Genomic DNA, 19,422 nt, shown 5'->3' with positions numbered 1-19,422 from the left:
CATTTGCCACGTCAGCCTAAATAATTTATTTTGTCTTTTAATCAAGGAGAAGTTACCAACACATCCACCTGGTAAATTCTTTCCCCTCCGCACCATTATAACTTTTTTTATTAGAATACCCTTACGCTATGTTTGTTTTCCCAAATTTCTAAGCAAAGAAAAAAAAATAAGAAAAATAATTTTTTGGTGGTTGATTTCACTATTGTAAAAAATATTAAAAATTAAAATATAATTAAAATTTTATATATTTTAATTTTATTTAATCTTTATATAATAAAACAAAATAAGTTAAATGAATTTAAAAAAATATATAAAAATAATTTATTAACTTTGAATCTACTTTTTATTTTATTTTAATTTTTTTTCTTCCACTTTTTTTTTTTCATTTTTTTTCCTCATATTTTTTTCCCAAATTCTCCCATAGCCAAACATAGCTTTAATGAAAAAAAAAAAATACCTTCATAAGTTTGATATAATCCATTTATTTCTTAGTTTCTTCTCCTTTGATCTTTCTAAAACCCTAACAAAACTTTAAAAAATAGGTTATAGTTTTTGAATAAAATAAATAAATAATCAACTCGATGATGATAATAAAAGTGCATTTATAACATTTCTTTTTGTAATTTTTTTAAAAAAATTGGGTTTAAAACAAAAAATATTCGAAATTATAAAATAGAACAATCTTTTAAGTGCTCGATACTATATCTTTAAATACCCTTATGGACGTCTAATAATATACCTTTGCACACCTTTAAGGACATCAATTATATTCCCTATCTTATTTGAATACCTTTATTATTATTATTATTATTATTATTAAAAGAAATTCTTTTACTTTTTGAAATTATTCCTGAATATTTAATTATTTTTTCAACTCATATTTTTCAAAAAGATACAGAAATGATAAATCTTAAATTAGATTCGCCTGAAACAACTCAAACAAGCATTAACAAATGCATAAAAAAATAAAAATAAAAAGTTGGAATTATCTTTAAATTAGTGGTGTACACTGTACATATACACCTTAGTAGTACCATGAATAAAAAAATTCATAAATTCAAGTGGAGTAATAAAATACTATTAAATTAAAGGAATTAAATAACAACTATACAGGTAAATCCTCCGAGGTAATTTGTTTGTTTTTTTAAATAATTCTAAAAAATAATTTTTAAGAATCATTTTTTAAAACAATGTTTTTTATTTTTATAGAATAAAAGTTTGTTTGAAACTTAAAATATTTCAACATGTTTTTAATATTTTTAAAAATAATTTTTATATATAATGTTTTATTTTTAATTATATTATATATTTGTATAATTATTTCTTAAAACAATCTTTAAAAAAATAAGTGAAAATAACATAAAATAAATAAAAGATGTTATTTAAAAATATCTAATCTTTTATTTTTAAAAACAAAAAATATAAAACGGTTTTTGGTTGTCAATGTTTCTATATTTTTTTGTTTTGGAGAATAGAAAATTGTTCTAAAAAACAATTTCCTAACAACCCCATAAACTCTTCAAAATTTCATAAGTTTTATAAAATTTAAGGTTGAATTAACATCATTTTTGAATTGAGTTTTTGTAAGTTAAAGATTCTTTTTTAAAAAAAAAGAAGAAGAACTTTTGATCTATAAAAAAAATGAAATAATAAAGTTAAAAAATAAAATAAAATATTGCCTTTTTTACTTCAATTTTTTAACTAAAGAAAAAAAAAGTAACAAAAAGTATTCCATAGAAGGCTTAAGTAATTTAAAATCACTTATTACAAATTTTTACCATTTTAAATACTAAAATTGGGTAATATCATAACTAAATAACAGTGCATGGGACCAGTAAGGAGGTGGATCAGATATTGGAGGAGACCCAACCCAATACTCGAAGGTGGACTCGGTGCGGCCCGGTAATGTGAAATGCCAACTTGGGCCAACTATGTACACGGGCCCAAATCTGCCTATCATAGACATTACTGGCTTAGGCTGAGAGGCAAATTGTTCATGAATAATTATACAAAGTAAAAAAATAGATCACAAAAATGATAATTTCCTATTAGATGCATTTTTCTCAAGAAATCAAAGTTAGATCTTATTAGAGAATATATATATATATATTGCTAAATATCACTTGAGACTTTAAAAGGAATTTATTATTTATATGATATTAAGAAAATTTTCTATTATTTAATGTGAGATATCAAATTTAAACCATAACTTTCGATGTGAACTAAAATTGAGAAATCTATGTGGTTTCTTTCTTACTATAGTTGCTGAGCATATAATGCTTTCAGTTCTCACAAATATCTTTGATCTAATTAATGATATTTGTAGTTATTTGATACTTACAAAACCATAATTATGGTGACTCGCTTTTCAAACTTTAAGTCAAGTAACTAGAAATCAAAGTATAAGCTTAAAGAGAGAATAATGCTCCATGAAGAAGAATGATTCGATATTCTATATTGTTGTAGTATGTGACTCATATTTGAGTGAAAGATATATAGAGAAAAATGGGTAAATGTTGTCGCTTTGTTCCACTCCGCTTCATTTTGACATTTGTCATTCAAACTTGTATTTTTATTATTGTGGATCAATAATAGGTTAGGGGGTATGGGGGCCAACAACTCCCGCTGTACGGTTCAAGGGTATTTTTTGAATTTCATTCTTAAGGATTAATATAAATACATTTTTATGTAACCCTAATTTGATACATAATGAAAGTCATTTTCCATGTTCCTATAGACGTAGGTAATTTGTCGAACCACGTTAAATCGACGAGTTCTTTCTTTCTCGTTTTTCCTAATTTTCATCATACATCGTTGCACGGATTTCAACATATGTCTTTGAGAGACATATGTCCATATCATTATTTTGGGATTTGCATAATCTATGTGAATGTGTTCTAAGAGCCATTATTTGGTACTTGGATAACTCATCTTCGAGTTTAAAAATGATTCTTTTATACTCTAAATAATTTTTTTTTCAATATGATGTGCTTTGTGACTCGATAATATCGCTCTTGATTTTGATATCGATAATGACATTGAAAATATGACTATTTGGTCTAAAGACTTGTCGGTGGCCAGTGAAAATAAGTCGAATGTTTCATGACATTCAATATCACATCTCTTTGAGATATTTTAAAAATCATTATTAATTATTTAATTAAACGGAGATTCAAGAAACTTCGTTGAATTGCTTAATTATCATTGTTATGTCCAAAATTGACAAGACTCTTTTGTTTCCACTTGTATCGCGAGGATTCAACAACTGTCTTCATCATTCAAAGTTGAATACGTCTTTCACAAAACTTAAAATATTATATAAGTAGGTTCAGTCCCTAACTCGAGCAAAAACCAGAAAGTTATGCCACGCTAAGACGTTATTAGTTGTTTTAAAAATAAAAATAAAAATGTGAAAGAATAAAGGTAACAGAACATGAGAGCTGACGTGTCGCAACAAAATGCCGTTACTGTCCGGAGTCTTTGGAAATTACGTGTTGGGCTAAGGTCTCCCGACTATCGAGGCATAGGTGTCTCCGTCATCCTTTTTCGCCACGTGGATGAACCTCCATCGGTAATATGTGGTGACCACTGCCCATGCCTTGCACGGTAATGATTTTGTAAGAATATGAGCCACGCCATTTTTTTTTGGACACTTCATACAACTTGTACGTACATATAGATTTTTTTTCTTTCTTTTTTTTAATGTCATTTTGTTTTTATTTTCAATGTAGTAGTAGGAAACTAATTTCATTATAAAAGTGCTAATTTTATTTCAAATTTATTTTTGAAAACTTGGATGAAAATCCTTTAAAAGAAAAATGAGCGTATTTGGGAATATTTTTAAAAACATTTTTTTAATATTAGTTATCAAAATATAGTTTTTACCAATGATCTTCAAAAATATTTCTTTGATGTATTTTAGAATAAAAGTGCTTTTGAGAAATTTGAAATGTTCTATACGTTACTCAAACCACACATATACAATGAGAAAATAAAAAAGAATACGAGATTTTTTTAACGTAATTTGGTGATCAATGTAATTCTTACGTACATGGAGTGTACCAACACTCAACAATTCATTGTTCAAAAGAAAATAAAAAATACACTAGTGAAGCTCTCAAAAACCTTTCAATCATAGTCGTAGTATTTGAAAAAACAAAATCTTAAAACAAAATGATTAAAATATATAATATGAATAAACTCGTGAATCATTATATAAAAAATTTCTCTAAGGGCGCTATCTCCTTTAACCCCACGAATTAACTTAACAATTCAACCTCGCATATGGAGCGAACAAAACTAATCAATGTTTCATAATATATATATATATAGTCGTTACAAGTTGTTCGGACAATTCGAACCCTACGACCTCAATGGGGAACTTAACCCTGCGAGTTAATTGGGCAATCGATCCTCAACATCTCAATCAAAGCGCAACAAAAGTGATTTAGGTTTCACAATTCAACACTATATATATAGAGTAATTTATTTTTAATATATTTAAAAAAAAAATCTTTAAAAACAATTTAAATAAATTAAAAATATTTTTAAATAAGTTTTAAAAAATCTACTTTTTTTTTTATGAAAAGAAAATTACTAAACATGGTATTAACTTTTATTAACTTTGAAAATAATTTTTATTTTTAAGAATATAAAATTATTTTTAAAAATAATTTCCAACTACTCTTAATGTTTTTAATACAAAATAAGAAAGAAAAATTTCAAATGTATCCACTACAATCTCTTATCAATATCTCTTAATAAAAGAAATCTTATGTTGTTATGGTTTTTAACCACCTTTTTTTTCTCTCTTTTTTTTTTTTAACTGCAAATATTGTTATTATCATTCTTTTTACCGTCCCGTAAGATGAAAGATGACGTGACGATGGAAGGAAGAAAAATAAAATAAATAAAATTTTCCATCCCACTATATACACAATAAATAATTTCAACTTGATATATATAAAAAAAAAAATATTCCCATTTATCATCCTATCTTTCAAGTATGAATAAGACACACAAGCAAAATGACTGAAAATTTATTGGGTTTCTTGGTGGCCATGTGACAAGCTGGACAACTTGTAAGCAATATACTTGGCCTTTCGGTGGTCATGCATATGAATCTTGTGACGTGTTGTGTGTTTCACAATAATGCTTATCTGCATTCATTAAATTACAATTGCTTGCCCTACACCACTCACATTACCTCTCAAGTCCCACCCTTGTGATTGCAGATTTCAAAATTGAGAAAAGGTAGGGATGAAAAGTTACGGTAAATTAACCTATTCAACTCAAAATAAGAAACAATCAATCGAAATTCAACCAAAATTTATCTTTAATTCAAAATATCTAATTCAAGTTTAATACAATTTTATTTTTCTAAACTCGAGTTAATATTAGATATAATGAGATTACATTCAAAGTCATTTGATGGTATGATTTAAAACCACTCAAAATGTTTTTTAAAAATCTTTTTTATTTATATTTATAATAAACTTTAAATAATAAATAAGATAATATTTTAAGATCATAACAATATTTAAAAATAAATTTATGCATTTTTAATGAAATAAAAAGTATATAATATAACTGTAATTTTTTTTTAATAAAATAAAAATTATTATGTCTAACAATATAAATTATAAATAGTATAAAAATATTAAATTCGGTTGAGTTGTTTAAACTTTTACTATAACCCAATCTCAATTAAGTTTAGGTTAAGAAAACTTAATCAAAATTAAATCTAATTATTGAACATTTATTAATTGACCAACTAGGTTAGGGAGATTAGGAATAGATGAATCGTCTATAAAATTCATTTTATTGATGAGATTTATCACCACTTTAGCCATTATAGTAACTTGACTGATTACTTGAGATTCCTCGAGTATTCAATTTCTTGATGTTAGCAATGTACAATGGTTTGTGTGTGTCAAATTACAGTGATAATGAATAATGTTTAATTGTGATATTATACATTTATTTTATGTCCTAAAAACCATTATTTGGATTGTTTATGCCCTCTTATGTACCTTTCCTACTTGTATTTCATCTAAAAATCAATGCATATTCAAGGAACATGGACCAAACTTTTATAATATTCAATATCACCTCTTACGGATTTATTTTAAGAATCATTAATTAGATGATCCCCATTCTTACTTTAATAACATTTATTACAATCAAAGTATCAAGCATCTTATTAAAAATTCTATTATATTCCAATAAAATTAGATTAATCTTTTTATCATATTCCACATTGTATTCATCTTATAATCAAAGTTTAAAATATTCCAATATATCATCAATATATTCAATGTCAGTGGATCCCAATACGAAATACGAGAAAATATATTTATCAACCTACATTTTTGGATATTTTTTCATTTATTGCAATTTTCGCATATCAATTGATATTTCACCTATTTATCGTGATTTTCATTCAATCTTTTTGGTTAAAAAACATACTATTCATTAACAATATGAACTATATTCACACTTTAATTTTATATATATTTTAAAAAATAAACTATTGAAATAAAGTTTTAATAAATATATTAATTTTCAAATTCAATTTAATTTATTATAAAAAAGCATGAATTAAATATAAATATATATATATTTACTTTCAAATTCTACAAATTATCATTTTGGTTTTAAATCAATTCATAAATATCACCTATTATTATTATTATAAAATGTCATAAATTATATAATTTATATATAAATTCATTTGCATTTCAATTATAATATAGACATTACTACTTTTAATATATTTTTTTAGAAGTTTTTAAATATTTTCATAAGTTTTTATAATTTTTACTTAATTAATATTTTATGAGAAATATTAATTAATATTTTTAAATATATACTAATATATCCATAAAATCAAGTTACCAATATATCCATCAAAATCGATATTTTCATTTTTACTTATAATAATGTTCACGAGTTAATTTCACTTACTTTTTCTAAAATTTAAATTAAATATACCAAATCCCATTAATTCAAAATTTGGAAGGCGACTAAAATTAACTAAAAAGGGTTGGAGAGGTTGGGTGGTAGTAGGTATATTTGGTCCAAACCTAAGAATAAGTTGATGTGTTTGGGCCATGATTTGAAGGAAGGTAGGTATGCGAACACATGCCACATGGAATAATACACGTGTTGTTTTGATTTTAATAAGCATGGAAAGCATATTGTAAGAATATTGACCGCTCATTGCCTACCAAAATTGAAAGGCAAGGCAAGGCAAAGGCAATGAGGGTGGGGTCCCCTCTTGAATCATATACTTCTGTGCCTTGTTTTGGAACCAGGCTACTAGCGGGCCGGTGAAGAGCCGTGCAAATCTGGAGTACTAATAGACTAAATATTTCCCTCCTTGGAAATGCTTTATATTATGCATTAACAAATCATGAGATGACTCCTAAATGCCCATGTGGAGACCACCTGCCCCCATCCCAATTCACTCACTTGTCACTCCATTTTTTTTTGTTCTTCGAAATGGGGTCAGTATCATTTTCTTCCCCTTTCTTCTCCGGTCCTTGTCATTTGAAATGGATCCAACCATGAAATGAATCATGGGTATTTTTCATTTGAAGGACAAGGACTACTTTAACCTTCAAATGTTGTTTTCTCCTTTTTTTTTTTTTTTTTTTTTTTTAATGATTATTTGTGAATGATTTGGTGCGATGTGTGTGAGTTTACAATAAAAAATCCTACCTTTCGAAGTTCAATTCTGAACTCTTATATATGTTCATAAAATTTAGACCGTTGAATAAGTGAATAATATAAAATTATGGATAGATTATCTATAATATTTTTGTGGACGTGTCTATAGAGGAGATATTGTTACGAGTCAACGATTGAGATTGTATCTTGGAAGAACTATTGTTCATTAACACTGCACGCAGGGCAGGGAGATGATAGTAGCTTTAGGACAATGTGCTACCGTGTGTCTTACCAAATCAAGCCAACTCTTCTTTAACTTTCAATTTTGTTTAATTTACATTGAGAAAGAGGTTTTAAGAAAAAAAATAATGATAATTAAAAAAAAGATTTTTTATTTTTGCATAACAGATACTATAATATAAATAATGAAACTTAAAATTTTATACGTGATATTATCTTATTAGTGATGTTTTTTCAACACCTAAAAAAAATACCATTCAATATTAGAGACATCAATATTGTAGACATTATAACCATTGTTTTTTTTTTTTTTTTTAAAAAAAAAATTAAGTAATTCACATAACAAGGGAAGACATTTTTGTTTGAATTTTTTTTTGGAAAAAAAGGTATGGTAAAAAAAACGTAAATTTGAGAATAATGATAATAAATCTTTGAAAAATTAAGTCCAATTATAAAATTAAATTATTTGCTTGAAATAGACTATATTTGTCCTAAAAAGGATCTTAGTTTTCAGGATTTACATTTTTTCTTTTTCTATCTAAAAAAAAAAGATAATGTTTCTTTTCCAAAATGTATATTTTCTCATTTTTTTTTTATTTTCCTTCACCTTTTATTTCATTTCATTTTTTTCCTGTATTTTCTTTCCCTCATTTTTTCTCAAATTTTTTGAGAACCAAACATTGCCTTATAGATATATATATATATATATATATATATATATATATATATTTGACAATTATAATTTTATAAACTAATAATAAACTAATTAATACCATAATTTTATAAATAGAGATTGGTTCATAATAACTTTATTATTTTTTTTTACACATAATTATATTTTTATGATTTTTTTACTCTAAAAATGTACTTAAAATAAAGTAATACTTTGTATTGAATTTATTAATTAATTCAAAAAATAATTTGGAACTCAAAAATTAGATCTAATCATTAAAAAAAGGATAAAAAACTGATATATTATAAATAATGACCTTATTGTTTCTCTTATACACATAAATATATATATTTTGAATTTAGGTAAATAAATTATAAATTAAATAAGACATAATTAATAATTTAAATTCTTTAATTTTTAAGAATAATTTTAAATAAAAAATTGATCTAACTAGTTGCAGATTAAATCAAAATATTTTAGAACATTATATACATGTAATGAAAAATTGGACTCAATTATATGTTAAAAAAATTAAAATTTATTTATTATTCATTTTAAATAAAATATTTTAAAAATTATTATTTATTTTTAATGAAAAAAATTTATGAAGATGTTAATATCCTCATGTTTCTAACATATATTAAAATATTTATTTTATAAAATAATATAATTTATGATTTTATTATAATATTACTATTCATGTTTTACTAAAAATTATTTTTTAATTTATTTAAATTATAAAACTATTTTCATTTTCAATATCACCTTAATTAAGTTCAATTTATATTATGTGAATTGAATTTGCAATACTTCTACAAAATAAAAAAAATTAAAAACAATTTATCCAAACAAGTTTTTTGTTTTTAAAAACATTTTTTCAAACATCCTTATTTTTTTAAAAAAAACTTAAAAAAAATCATTTTTTGTTCTTTAAATTACCAAATTCACTTTTAGTAGAGAAAAGTGGGGAGTAAATAAAATTAGATTTTTTAATTATTATTATTTTTATTTAATAATCGAAAATACGAGTTTTCATTGAATTTTGCCAAGTAGGTTTGTATCGTTATTGTTTTGGAAAAATAGCAAATCCATTTGCACTACTACTAAAATTTTCCATGAAAAGGAAATATAACAAAGTCATAAAGCAACTTGTTTTGACTTTGAAAATTGGAAATATGGGTTGTTGGATAGCAACTCAAATACGTTATTTCACTTTTTTTTCTTCTGAATTTCATTGCACCCTGCTACTTTCCTAAATTTTTGTCCAAAGAATAGTTTTCTATTCCCTAAAACAAAAACACAGAAAAATACTTTTAGTTTCCATTTTTTATTTTTAAAAATAAAAAATGAGATATTTAAAAAAAACATCTTTTAATTATTTTTATTTATTTTCTAAAGATTATTTTAAAAAATAATTTTATAAATATTTAGATAATTAAAAAATAAAATATTACATAAAAAATTATTTTTAAAATATTAAAAATATGTTAAAAACATTTTAGAATTCCAAACATATTTTTATCTTATAAAACATCATATAATAATTTTAAAAAACTGTTTTCAAAAACTATTTTAAAAAAATATTTTTAAAAATAATTATCAAATAGGACCTAATACTATATTTGGTTATGAGAAAGTACTAAAAAATTAAAGAAAACAAATCCAATATAATAAAAATTATTTATATATAATCCAAAAAAATAAATTTAAAAAACATATAAAAATAATTTATTAATTTTAAACCTATTATATATTTATTTCCTTTTCCTTTCTTTTTTCTTATATTTTTCATCAAATTTTTTAAAATCAAATATAACCTAAATATAAACAAAAAATTATTTACACGCAAAAGAAACCAATACTTTTTTGATAATATATATATATATATATATATATATATATATATATATTTTTTTTTTTTTTTTTTTTTTTTTTTTTTTTTTTTGTGTGGAAAAATGACCTAACAAGGAAGGGAGAAGTAGGTTTAGCTCAATAGCTCACAAATTGAATTTCACTACTAGGAATGAGGATGGCGACCATACTTCTTCAATTTCCTATTTTGACCTCTAGTTTTCAAATGTATCCTCCGCTCAAAAATAATTCTAAAATAAAAATAAAATAAATGATCAAAATTATTGTAATTTTGTATTTATTTCCTAGATAAATGTTCTTTAATAATACTTCTTAAAAATAATATATTTCTTTTACAAAAATCTTATATAAGATTTACCTCAATAAATGACTGACAAAATTGAATTCCAATGTTGGGAATTAGGAAGGACCCATGAAAATAGTGGGCTCATATTTCTTTGATTTCCTATTTTGACCTAGAATTTTCAAAGGTGGGATTCGCATGCTCAAAAATAATTTTAAAATTATAGTTTAGGATTTTATGTCAAACCCATTTTTTAAAAGGACAATTTTAATATAAAAATAAAAAATGATAAAAAATATCATAATTTTATTTTTATTTTCAAAATAAATCATGTGACTAATGCAAGACTTGTGTATTTAAAAAAAAAAAAATCGTAACATAAAAAATAATTTTAAAATTACTGTACTTTTAAATTTTGAATTAAATTCGTCTTTTAAAAATACAAGTTTAATATAAAAAACTCATAGTTTACTCGGCTTTTTTACCAGATAAGTTTAATAAGAAAGTGAATCCATCTCTTGAAAAAAAGTAAAAATTTAAAAAATAATGAAAAATATCATATTTGTATTTATTTTTAAACAATTTGAATTCCAATGTTGGGAATTAGGAAGGACCCATGAAAATAGTGGGCTCATAATTCTTCGATTTCCTATTTTGACCTAGAATTTTCAAAGGTGGGATTCGCAGGCTCAAAAATAATTTTAAAATTATAGTTTAGGATTTTATGTCAAACCCATTTTTTAAAAAGGACAATTTTAATACAAAAATAAAAAAATGATAAAAGATATCATAATTTTATTTTAATTTTCAAAATAAATGATGTGACTAATGTAAGACTTGTGTATTTAAAAAAGAATAGTAAGATAAAAAATAATTTAAAAATTACGGTATTTTTAAATTTTGAATTAAATTCATCTTTTGAAAATATGAGTTAACGTAAAAAAACTCGTAATTTACTCGTTTTTTGACGATACAAGTTTAATACGAAAGTGAATTCATCTTTTGAAAAAAAGAATTTTTGTGTAAAAATTTTAAAAATAATGAAAAGTATCATATTTGTATTTATTTTTAAACAATTGTATCTTAATAATATTTTTTTTATAAAAAAAATCCTGCTGACGTATCTCAGAAAATAACTCTCAAAATTGGATTCAAATACTATTTTGACCTGTAATTTTCAAAGTGGTGTGTTCCGCAACCCACCTCCCAAAGAAAGAAATATCTCAGGGGTATTTTGGGCATTTAAATTTGGTTCACATGTCACTATTTTTTTTTTTCTTTTTTTTGGGCGCCTGAGAAGATCCTATTGAGATACCTTTTTGGTGTTCGGGTGGCGTTTCTTTCTCCACTTTTTCTCTTTTTTTCTGTCACGACTTCGCAAACCACACATCTGTTTCAATTAGTGAGTCCAAAAATTTCTTGTTTTTACAGAATGAAAAAACTGATTTAAGGCATCTCGGCCACTGGTTCCGAGGCTTTGTTAGGGCAAATACAGAGTGGTTTGGAGCAAAACCCAGATAGTGGAGAGAGAATTGAGGCTCTCTCTCTTTAGATTTTTTTCCTTCATTTATTTTTTCCTTTTGGGGTTGAGGGTTTGGTGCATTGGGTGATATAAAAAGATATTTGTATACCCAATGCTCATTTCTTGAGAAAGTAATCTTCTCCCCTCCCGGCCATCTTATCTCAATTTTACTTCTCAGTCTCTCCCTCACGTTCTCTTCTTGAAAGCCAAGTTTTGGGTTTCTTGAAGGGAAATTAGGGAGACATGGAAGCTGTTTTGCAGACCAAAGGGTTGCTCTCTCTGCCCTCAAACCCGAAATTCAGGGTGTTCAATTCACAGCAAGGGCTAAGGCAGAGGCTTTTCGTTCAAAAACCCAAAACCCTTGGTGGGTTATCTCTACCTCTTAATGGGTTTCAGAAATTTCAAGGGTTTGTGGCAAAACCACATGACTTTTGCAGACAAAATAGAGGCTTTATCTGCAGGGCTGAGGCGGCCGCTGCAGCTGATGGGCAATCGTTGTTTGCAGAGCCAGAGAAGCCCAAGTTCTTGGGTATTGAGACTGCGACCTTTAAGAAGATCGTACCACTTGGGTTGATGTTCTTTTGTATCCTTTTCAACTATACTATTCTTAGGGATACAAAGGATGTTTTGGTTGTGACAGCTCCGGGGAGTAGCGCTGAGATTATACCATTCTTGAAGACTTGGGTGAACTTGCCTATGGCTATTGGGTTCATGTTGCTGTACACAAAATTGGCTAATGTTTTGTCCAAGCAGGCTCTATTCTATACCGTCATCGTCCCCTTTATCGCCTTCTTTGGGGCATTTGGATTTGTTCTCTATCCTCTCAGCAATTTTTTCCATCCCACAGCGCTTGCTGATAAGCTTCTTGCTGCTCTGGGTCCGAGGTTCCTCGGCCCACTCGCAATTTTGAGGATCTGGAGTTTCTGTTTGTTCTATGTCATGGCTGAGCTTTGGGGAAGTGTGGTGGTTTCAGTTCTGTTTTGGGGTTTTGCCAATCAGGTGGTGATACTTTTAAATTGAATATATCTTAATTTATCTGTTCTCTTGATTGTTCAATGATTTTGGCTTCAGGTTTTGTTTGGTCTATATCGATATCTTACGTTAGATTCCTAGTTGATTCTCTGATAATCACATATTATTAATCATTTGATGGGGTTTAAGGAAATCTTTTCCTTTTCAAAATAAAATTTTGGTTCTAGTGTATGGTTTTCTGATTTTAGTGTCTTTCCTGATACATGCTTTATTTCTATTACCTTTTAATTTTGGCATTTGTGGTTGATTCTTGGTCTTCATCATTTGCAACTTTGCTCATAAATGGAGTATTGCCCAATTCTGTTTTGGCATTCAAGGTGTAATAATGGATTGAGAAAATTATATGTTTTCATGGTTATTGTTCTGTTAAAATAGATATTTGCTTGATACTAGAATTTGATTGGTAGGATTGGCTTGATTCCACTATCTTTAGGACCTGATCCATTTCTTGCCTTTCTTATGTAGATTGGTATGTTATTGTCTTGAAATGGTTCCCCTCTTTTTGCATGGTTTTTCGTATATATGGATTTGATCATTTAAGGTGCTCATAGAATGACAGCTTGCCCCTTCTAACATGCCACACTATGGTAGGGAACCGAATCCAGAGGCCAAGTTCCATCATTTCGGTGGAAGAAATTGCTAAATGCTGATGTGTCATTTTTTTGATAGGAAAAACAGTAAACGTGAAACTTGGGAACCCTTTGTTTTTCACATTCTGCCATCTTTTACTAGAGTTGAACAATTTTCATACCTTTATAACATGATACATAGATCATTGTTTTGTTCGTGGCTTTATATACTTTTTTCATCTTTTATTTTTTTGCTGATTGATGTGTCGTGATATTAATCAAGATCTCCAATTTTAGCTTTCACTTAGATGTAACTATTGTTGCAAATCATAATTATAATGTTGTGGATTTGAGAGCTTTGGTCAACCCTTTTGTTCTGTTCTACCAGTTTTTCCCTTTTTATATTGGCAATTTCTTTCCCTTTATGATACCTGTATCATGTATACCACAGATTTCTTTGATTTAGTTTAAATTATAGTTCTTGCTAATCTGTTATTTTCTTAGTTTTCAAGTGTGTAAACGTTTCACCATTAGACCTTTGAAATGAAAATTTCAATGTTCGAAATGTATGATCCGAATATTCACTTTCTGTTCCATGGCTAAGGAAGAAACAAGAGAAAGAAAGAAAAATAGGAATCTTGAAACTTCTTCGACTGTAGTGGTTGTTGAAAGGTTCCAAAGCTCCTTTTCTTTTCCTTTGCTTTCTCATAAATAGATGGTGGATATTTGATTCCTGGGGGAATGTATTGATGTCCCATGTCTGAGCTATGAAGCATAGAGATGCTTTACTGGGCATGAGCTGTGTCCTGGCTATGCAACTGGAAAAGACATGGGTGTTGATTTGTTGTGTTGGAAGTGACATGGATTTCTGATGTGTTGATCTCCATGGGATTAAAATGTTCTATAGCCATGGGAATGGAAAGACTCTGGAATCAGAGACATACTAGGTGCACTGCATGCCATTGCAAAAAGCATAAAAATGGGGATTATGATCTGGCATATATCGAACATGTCTGGTTGTTCAACATTTAATGGATATAGTATATTGACTTCTAAAAACTGCTTTTATAGGCGGAGTAAAACAAAAGGAAATTTGGCTCTTGGCCATGCGTGTAAGATATGCTATGCTTATATTTTTTTTTGGCTAAGTAGATCTGCTATATTTGTTGAGGCTGCAATCCTTTATCTTTGGTGTTGTTCTACAAGTATATGGATTCTTTAGAATCTTGATTTTTTGTAAACTTCTGTCTCAATTTTCTCAGTATCTTATTTCCATCTGAATAGTAGTGGTGGAGCTACCATTTATTGTTATTGTTTGTTTTTCCTGTCAGATAACTACCATTGAGGAAGCTAAAAGATTCTACCCTCTGTTTGGACTTGGAGCCAATGTTGCCCTTATTTTCTCAGGCCGAACAGTGAAGTACTTCTCTAATCTGAGACAAAATTTGGGTCCTGGAGTAGATGGTTGGGCCATCTCCCTGAAAGGAATGATGAGCATTGTGGTGCTGATGGGGCTCGCAATCTGTTTCATTTATTGGTGGGTGAATAAGTCTGTTCCTCTTCCGACCCGTAGCAAGAAGAAGAAGGTAATCCTTTCCACTATCCTGAGCTTTACTACCCAGAGTGGTGATACATTGCAAGAATTACTTTGTAAACCATTCTTTCCTTTTTTTTTTCCCTCTTCTTACTTCTGGTAAACATGGCACTTCATGTTAACTAGAGTGCCAAAATACTTCTATTGAAAAGAGCATAGCTACCTTTGATAAAGCTGACTTTTCATTGGAGGGTTGGTTGGTTCATTGGTCAAAGGTTTGGAAATAGGACAGTTATTTATTTATTTTTAATTATTTTTGTGAAGGGGTTATGCTGCATGGATCCTTCTCTTGCAGTAAACTATATATAAACTTTAGAGAAACTCTCTTATCTTTATTATCCCAAATACTATTATGGGTGCATTGTGGTTTATCTCAGAGTTCTAAAATAGTATTGCTACTACTAATGTAATATTAATTCCTGTCGCAGGAGAAGGTCAGGTTGGGGACAATGGAGAGTTTAAAGTTCTTAGTGTCTTCCAGATACATCAGGGATCTTGCCACTTTGGTGGTTGCATATGGCATCAGCATCAACCTTGTGGAGGTTACATGGAAATCAAAGCTCAAAGCTCAGGTAAGCTGAATTCAGGTTCTATTGTTTCTTGTCCTTTTGATCTGTTAATTAATCTCTCTTTCTCTCCTGAAATGTAGTTTCCTAGCCCGAATGAATACTCATCCTTTATGGGTGACTTCTCAACTGCCACTGGAATAGCAACTTTCACAATGATGCTGCTAAGTCAATGGATATTTAACAAATACGGATGGGGAGCTGCAGCGAAGATCACACCCACAGTCCTCCTCCTCACAGGAGTTGGCTTCTTTTCTCTGGTTTTGTTTGGGGACCCCTTTGCACCTGCTCTTGCAAAGTTTGGATTCACTCCTCTTCTTGCAGCAGTATATGTTGGTGCCATGCAAAATATTTTCAGCAAGAGTGCCAAGTACAGTTTATTTGATCCCTGCAAAGAAATGGCCTATATTCCTTTGGACGAGGACACCAAGGTTTGGATTCTGTTTCCACTGTTTTTGGGATTCTAAATCTTAACTCTGCTTTAAGTTTTGAACTTCATACATATACTATAATTGAATAGTTCTTTGGAACTTTGCACCGGCTTGAAATTTGAGACTATTAAAATTCTGAAAGATTCTTAAAATTTAATACCTTGATATTGAATTTCCTTGCAAAGTCCATATTTCACTCACTTTGCCCATTAAATGCTTAACTTAGGTTAAAGGGAAGGCAGCCATTGATGTTGTTTGCAATCCGTTGGGGAAGTCTGGAGGTGCTTTGATTCAGCAGTTCATGATCTTAACCTTTGGGTCACTAGCGAATTCAACTCCTTACCTTGGAGGGATACTCATGGTGATCGTTGTTGCCTGGTTAGCAGCAGCAAAGTCTCTTGATACCCAGTTTACAGCACTGCGTCGGGAGGAAGAGCTCGAGAAGGAGATGGAAATAGCAACTGTCAAGATCCCAGTTGTAGCTCAAGATGAATCTGGAAATGGTTCTCTTGCAAGTGATCCAGCTCTAAATCCTGCAGGGGGCGACTCGTCAAGCAGTTCATCAGAGACAACTCCTCGCAACATCTAGTAATTTTTCTTCCATTATTGAATGATGAGGAAGAAGTAGAAGATGAGGAGCATCATAGATCTTTTGTTGGTTTTAGTGTTTTTAGTCTGCCATAGAATAATGAAAACCAAAGCTAGCATGCTACTGGGTACGTTTTGAAGAGCCCTTGGGGCTTTTTCCCATAGATGTTATCACCTTTACTTTCTGTTGCAAGTTTATAGAACTGCATTGGATTTATATTTCCCTCCCTTGTTTAACTTCATTTATTTATTTATTTTATGGTGAAAGGTTCTTTTGGAGAATGTAGTGGACATGCTTTGCCCCAAGATTACTCTCATGCTCTCGTTATTGTTATTAGTTAGGCTTATTGGTATGTTAACTTGGTTGTTAGTTGGACAGTTGGTTGGGCAAGATTAAGGCTCTGTTTGGTAAATGTTTTTAAGAATAAGTTTTTTGTTTTCTAGAAAAAAAAAAACACAAAAATATGGTACTTTTAAAGAATATTTTTAATTGTTTTATTTTTTTTTAGGTTATTTTAAAAAATAATTATATAAACATGTAGAATGATTAAAAATAAAAGATTAGATATAAAAATTAGTTTTAAAACATATTTAAAAATATTAAAAACAAGGGAAAAACAGATTTTAAGTTACAAAATGTCAAAAAATTATTTTTTGAAATTATTTGTAAAAGTAGTTACCAAATAGGACTAAGCTTGGACAATTGTTTGTGTAAGCAGTTTTTTTAACTTACATTTTACATGATGTAGATTTGATGGAGAATAAGTTAAGAAAATTGTTTTTCATATTTGAGTTCTCAAATAAAATTTATTTATTTATTTAAACGATTAAGAATTGTGTTTAAAACCTATTTTTAAAAATTGCTTTCTTTTTTCAACTGGTTTTATCCTTACAGAATTTATGTTTGCATAATTGCATCTATCTAGTCATTCTATATATCCATTTTATTCATACCTAAAAATTTTCAGTAATAAATCCTAAAGCAAAATCCTTTCTCGAAAGTTTATTTATTAAAAAAAAAATGTTTCAAATAAAAAAATTGTTTTGTAAATAAAATTATACTAAAAATTAATTTTTAATAAAATTGCCCAAAAAATGTTTTTTTTTTAAAATAAAATTTATTTCCTTAATTAGAATGAGATTGAAAATAATTTTTGTAAATAAAGTTCTTAAATAATCTTTTAATGAGAATAAGTGGAGAGTCATTTTTACAAATTAAAATTATAGAAATCATTTTTTTTAATAAAAATTGAATTGAAAATATTTTTGTAAATAAAGTTTATAACGAGATTAATTCATTTTAAATAAAAATCAAATTGAGATTCTTTTTTTTAAATAAAACTGTAACAATTGATTTCCTAAGAAAGGTAAATAAAACTCATTTTCTTGTAAATAATTTTTTTTTGTAATAAATTTTTTTGATAAAATAAGTGTAAATAAATTTAAGAAAAATTGAAAACTAATAAAGTTGAATCAAATAATTTATTGAAAATAAATTGAAACCTCTTTGTAAATAAGTAAATTGAAATCATTTATTCATTTTTTTTAATAAAATGATTTGAAATTTGTTAAAAAACTAAATTTTGAAATGTCTTCTTTTTAATCAGTTTAATAAATTAATTTGTGTAATTTTCATGTCATTTATCTTGTATATTCTTATTTTATTTTATTTATCATGACTTGTGTATATTTATTTGTATGATTCTTTTTCTTTGTATCCATGATTAATTAATTAATTACCACAATTCCCTTGATTCGTTTAGTAGAGACCGTATGTATACGGACTTGTTACGACTCTCCATCATATATTCCTAATAGGTAACTTGACTCCCGAACTCAAACTTGTTTTTTGTAGACCCAGTTTTCCTTCAGAGTCACATTTGAGGTTTTTCTTTCATATTTTGTTTTTTCTTTTAATAATAAAACAAAAATAAGTTGCGACTCCAAATCTTTTTATAAAAAAAAATCAATAAAATTTTCACCAAGGTTATGTTTGGTTCCCATAAAATATTAAAGAAAGAAAAAAAATACAAAGGAAAATGATTTTTTCATGTTTAGTTGTCCTATGAAAAATATAAAAGAAAATCAAACATAATTAAAACTAATTAAAAATATATATATATTTAAATTATTTAATCTTTATATTGATGAGTTAAAATAAATCAAATGAGTTTGAAGTAACAAAAATAATAATTTATCGACTTTTAATTTATTTTTATTTTCCTTCACTTTTTCTTTTGTATTTTCTTTCCTTTGCATTTTCCCTCTAATTTTCTGGGAACCAAACATAGCCCAAAATAAAAAATGAGTCTCTCCGTTTAAGTAGGGACGGATATGAAAAATATGGGTCTACATATATATATATATATATATATATATAT

General features: G+C 27.4%; 1 protein-coding gene across 1 annotated transcript; it reads left to right on the top strand.

Moving 5' to 3' along the window:
* Positions 1 to 12,097: 12,097 nt before the first annotated feature.
* LOC117922077 (plastidic ATP/ADP-transporter-like) lies at positions 12,098 to 17,327 on the top strand. The gene is made up of 5 exons (XM_034840085.1): positions 12,098 to 13,260; positions 15,194 to 15,448; positions 15,885 to 16,028; positions 16,106 to 16,453; positions 16,680 to 17,327. Exons 1-5 carry the CDS (start codon positions 12,505 to 12,507, stop codon positions 17,040 to 17,042), a joined length of 1,866 nt encoding a protein of 621 aa, XP_034695976.1. The 5' UTR covers positions 12,098 to 12,504; the 3' UTR covers positions 17,043 to 17,327.
* The last annotated feature ends 2,095 nt before the right edge of the window (positions 17,328 to 19,422 follow it).

The sequence above is a fragment of the Vitis riparia genome, chromosome 9 (assembly GCF_004353265.1).
Source record: "Vitis riparia cultivar Riparia Gloire de Montpellier isolate 1030 chromosome 9, EGFV_Vit.rip_1.0, whole genome shotgun sequence".
Taxonomy (NCBI): Eukaryota; Viridiplantae; Streptophyta; class Magnoliopsida; order Vitales; family Vitaceae; genus Vitis; species Vitis riparia.
This window is presented reverse-complemented; position numbering and strand designations above follow the sequence as displayed.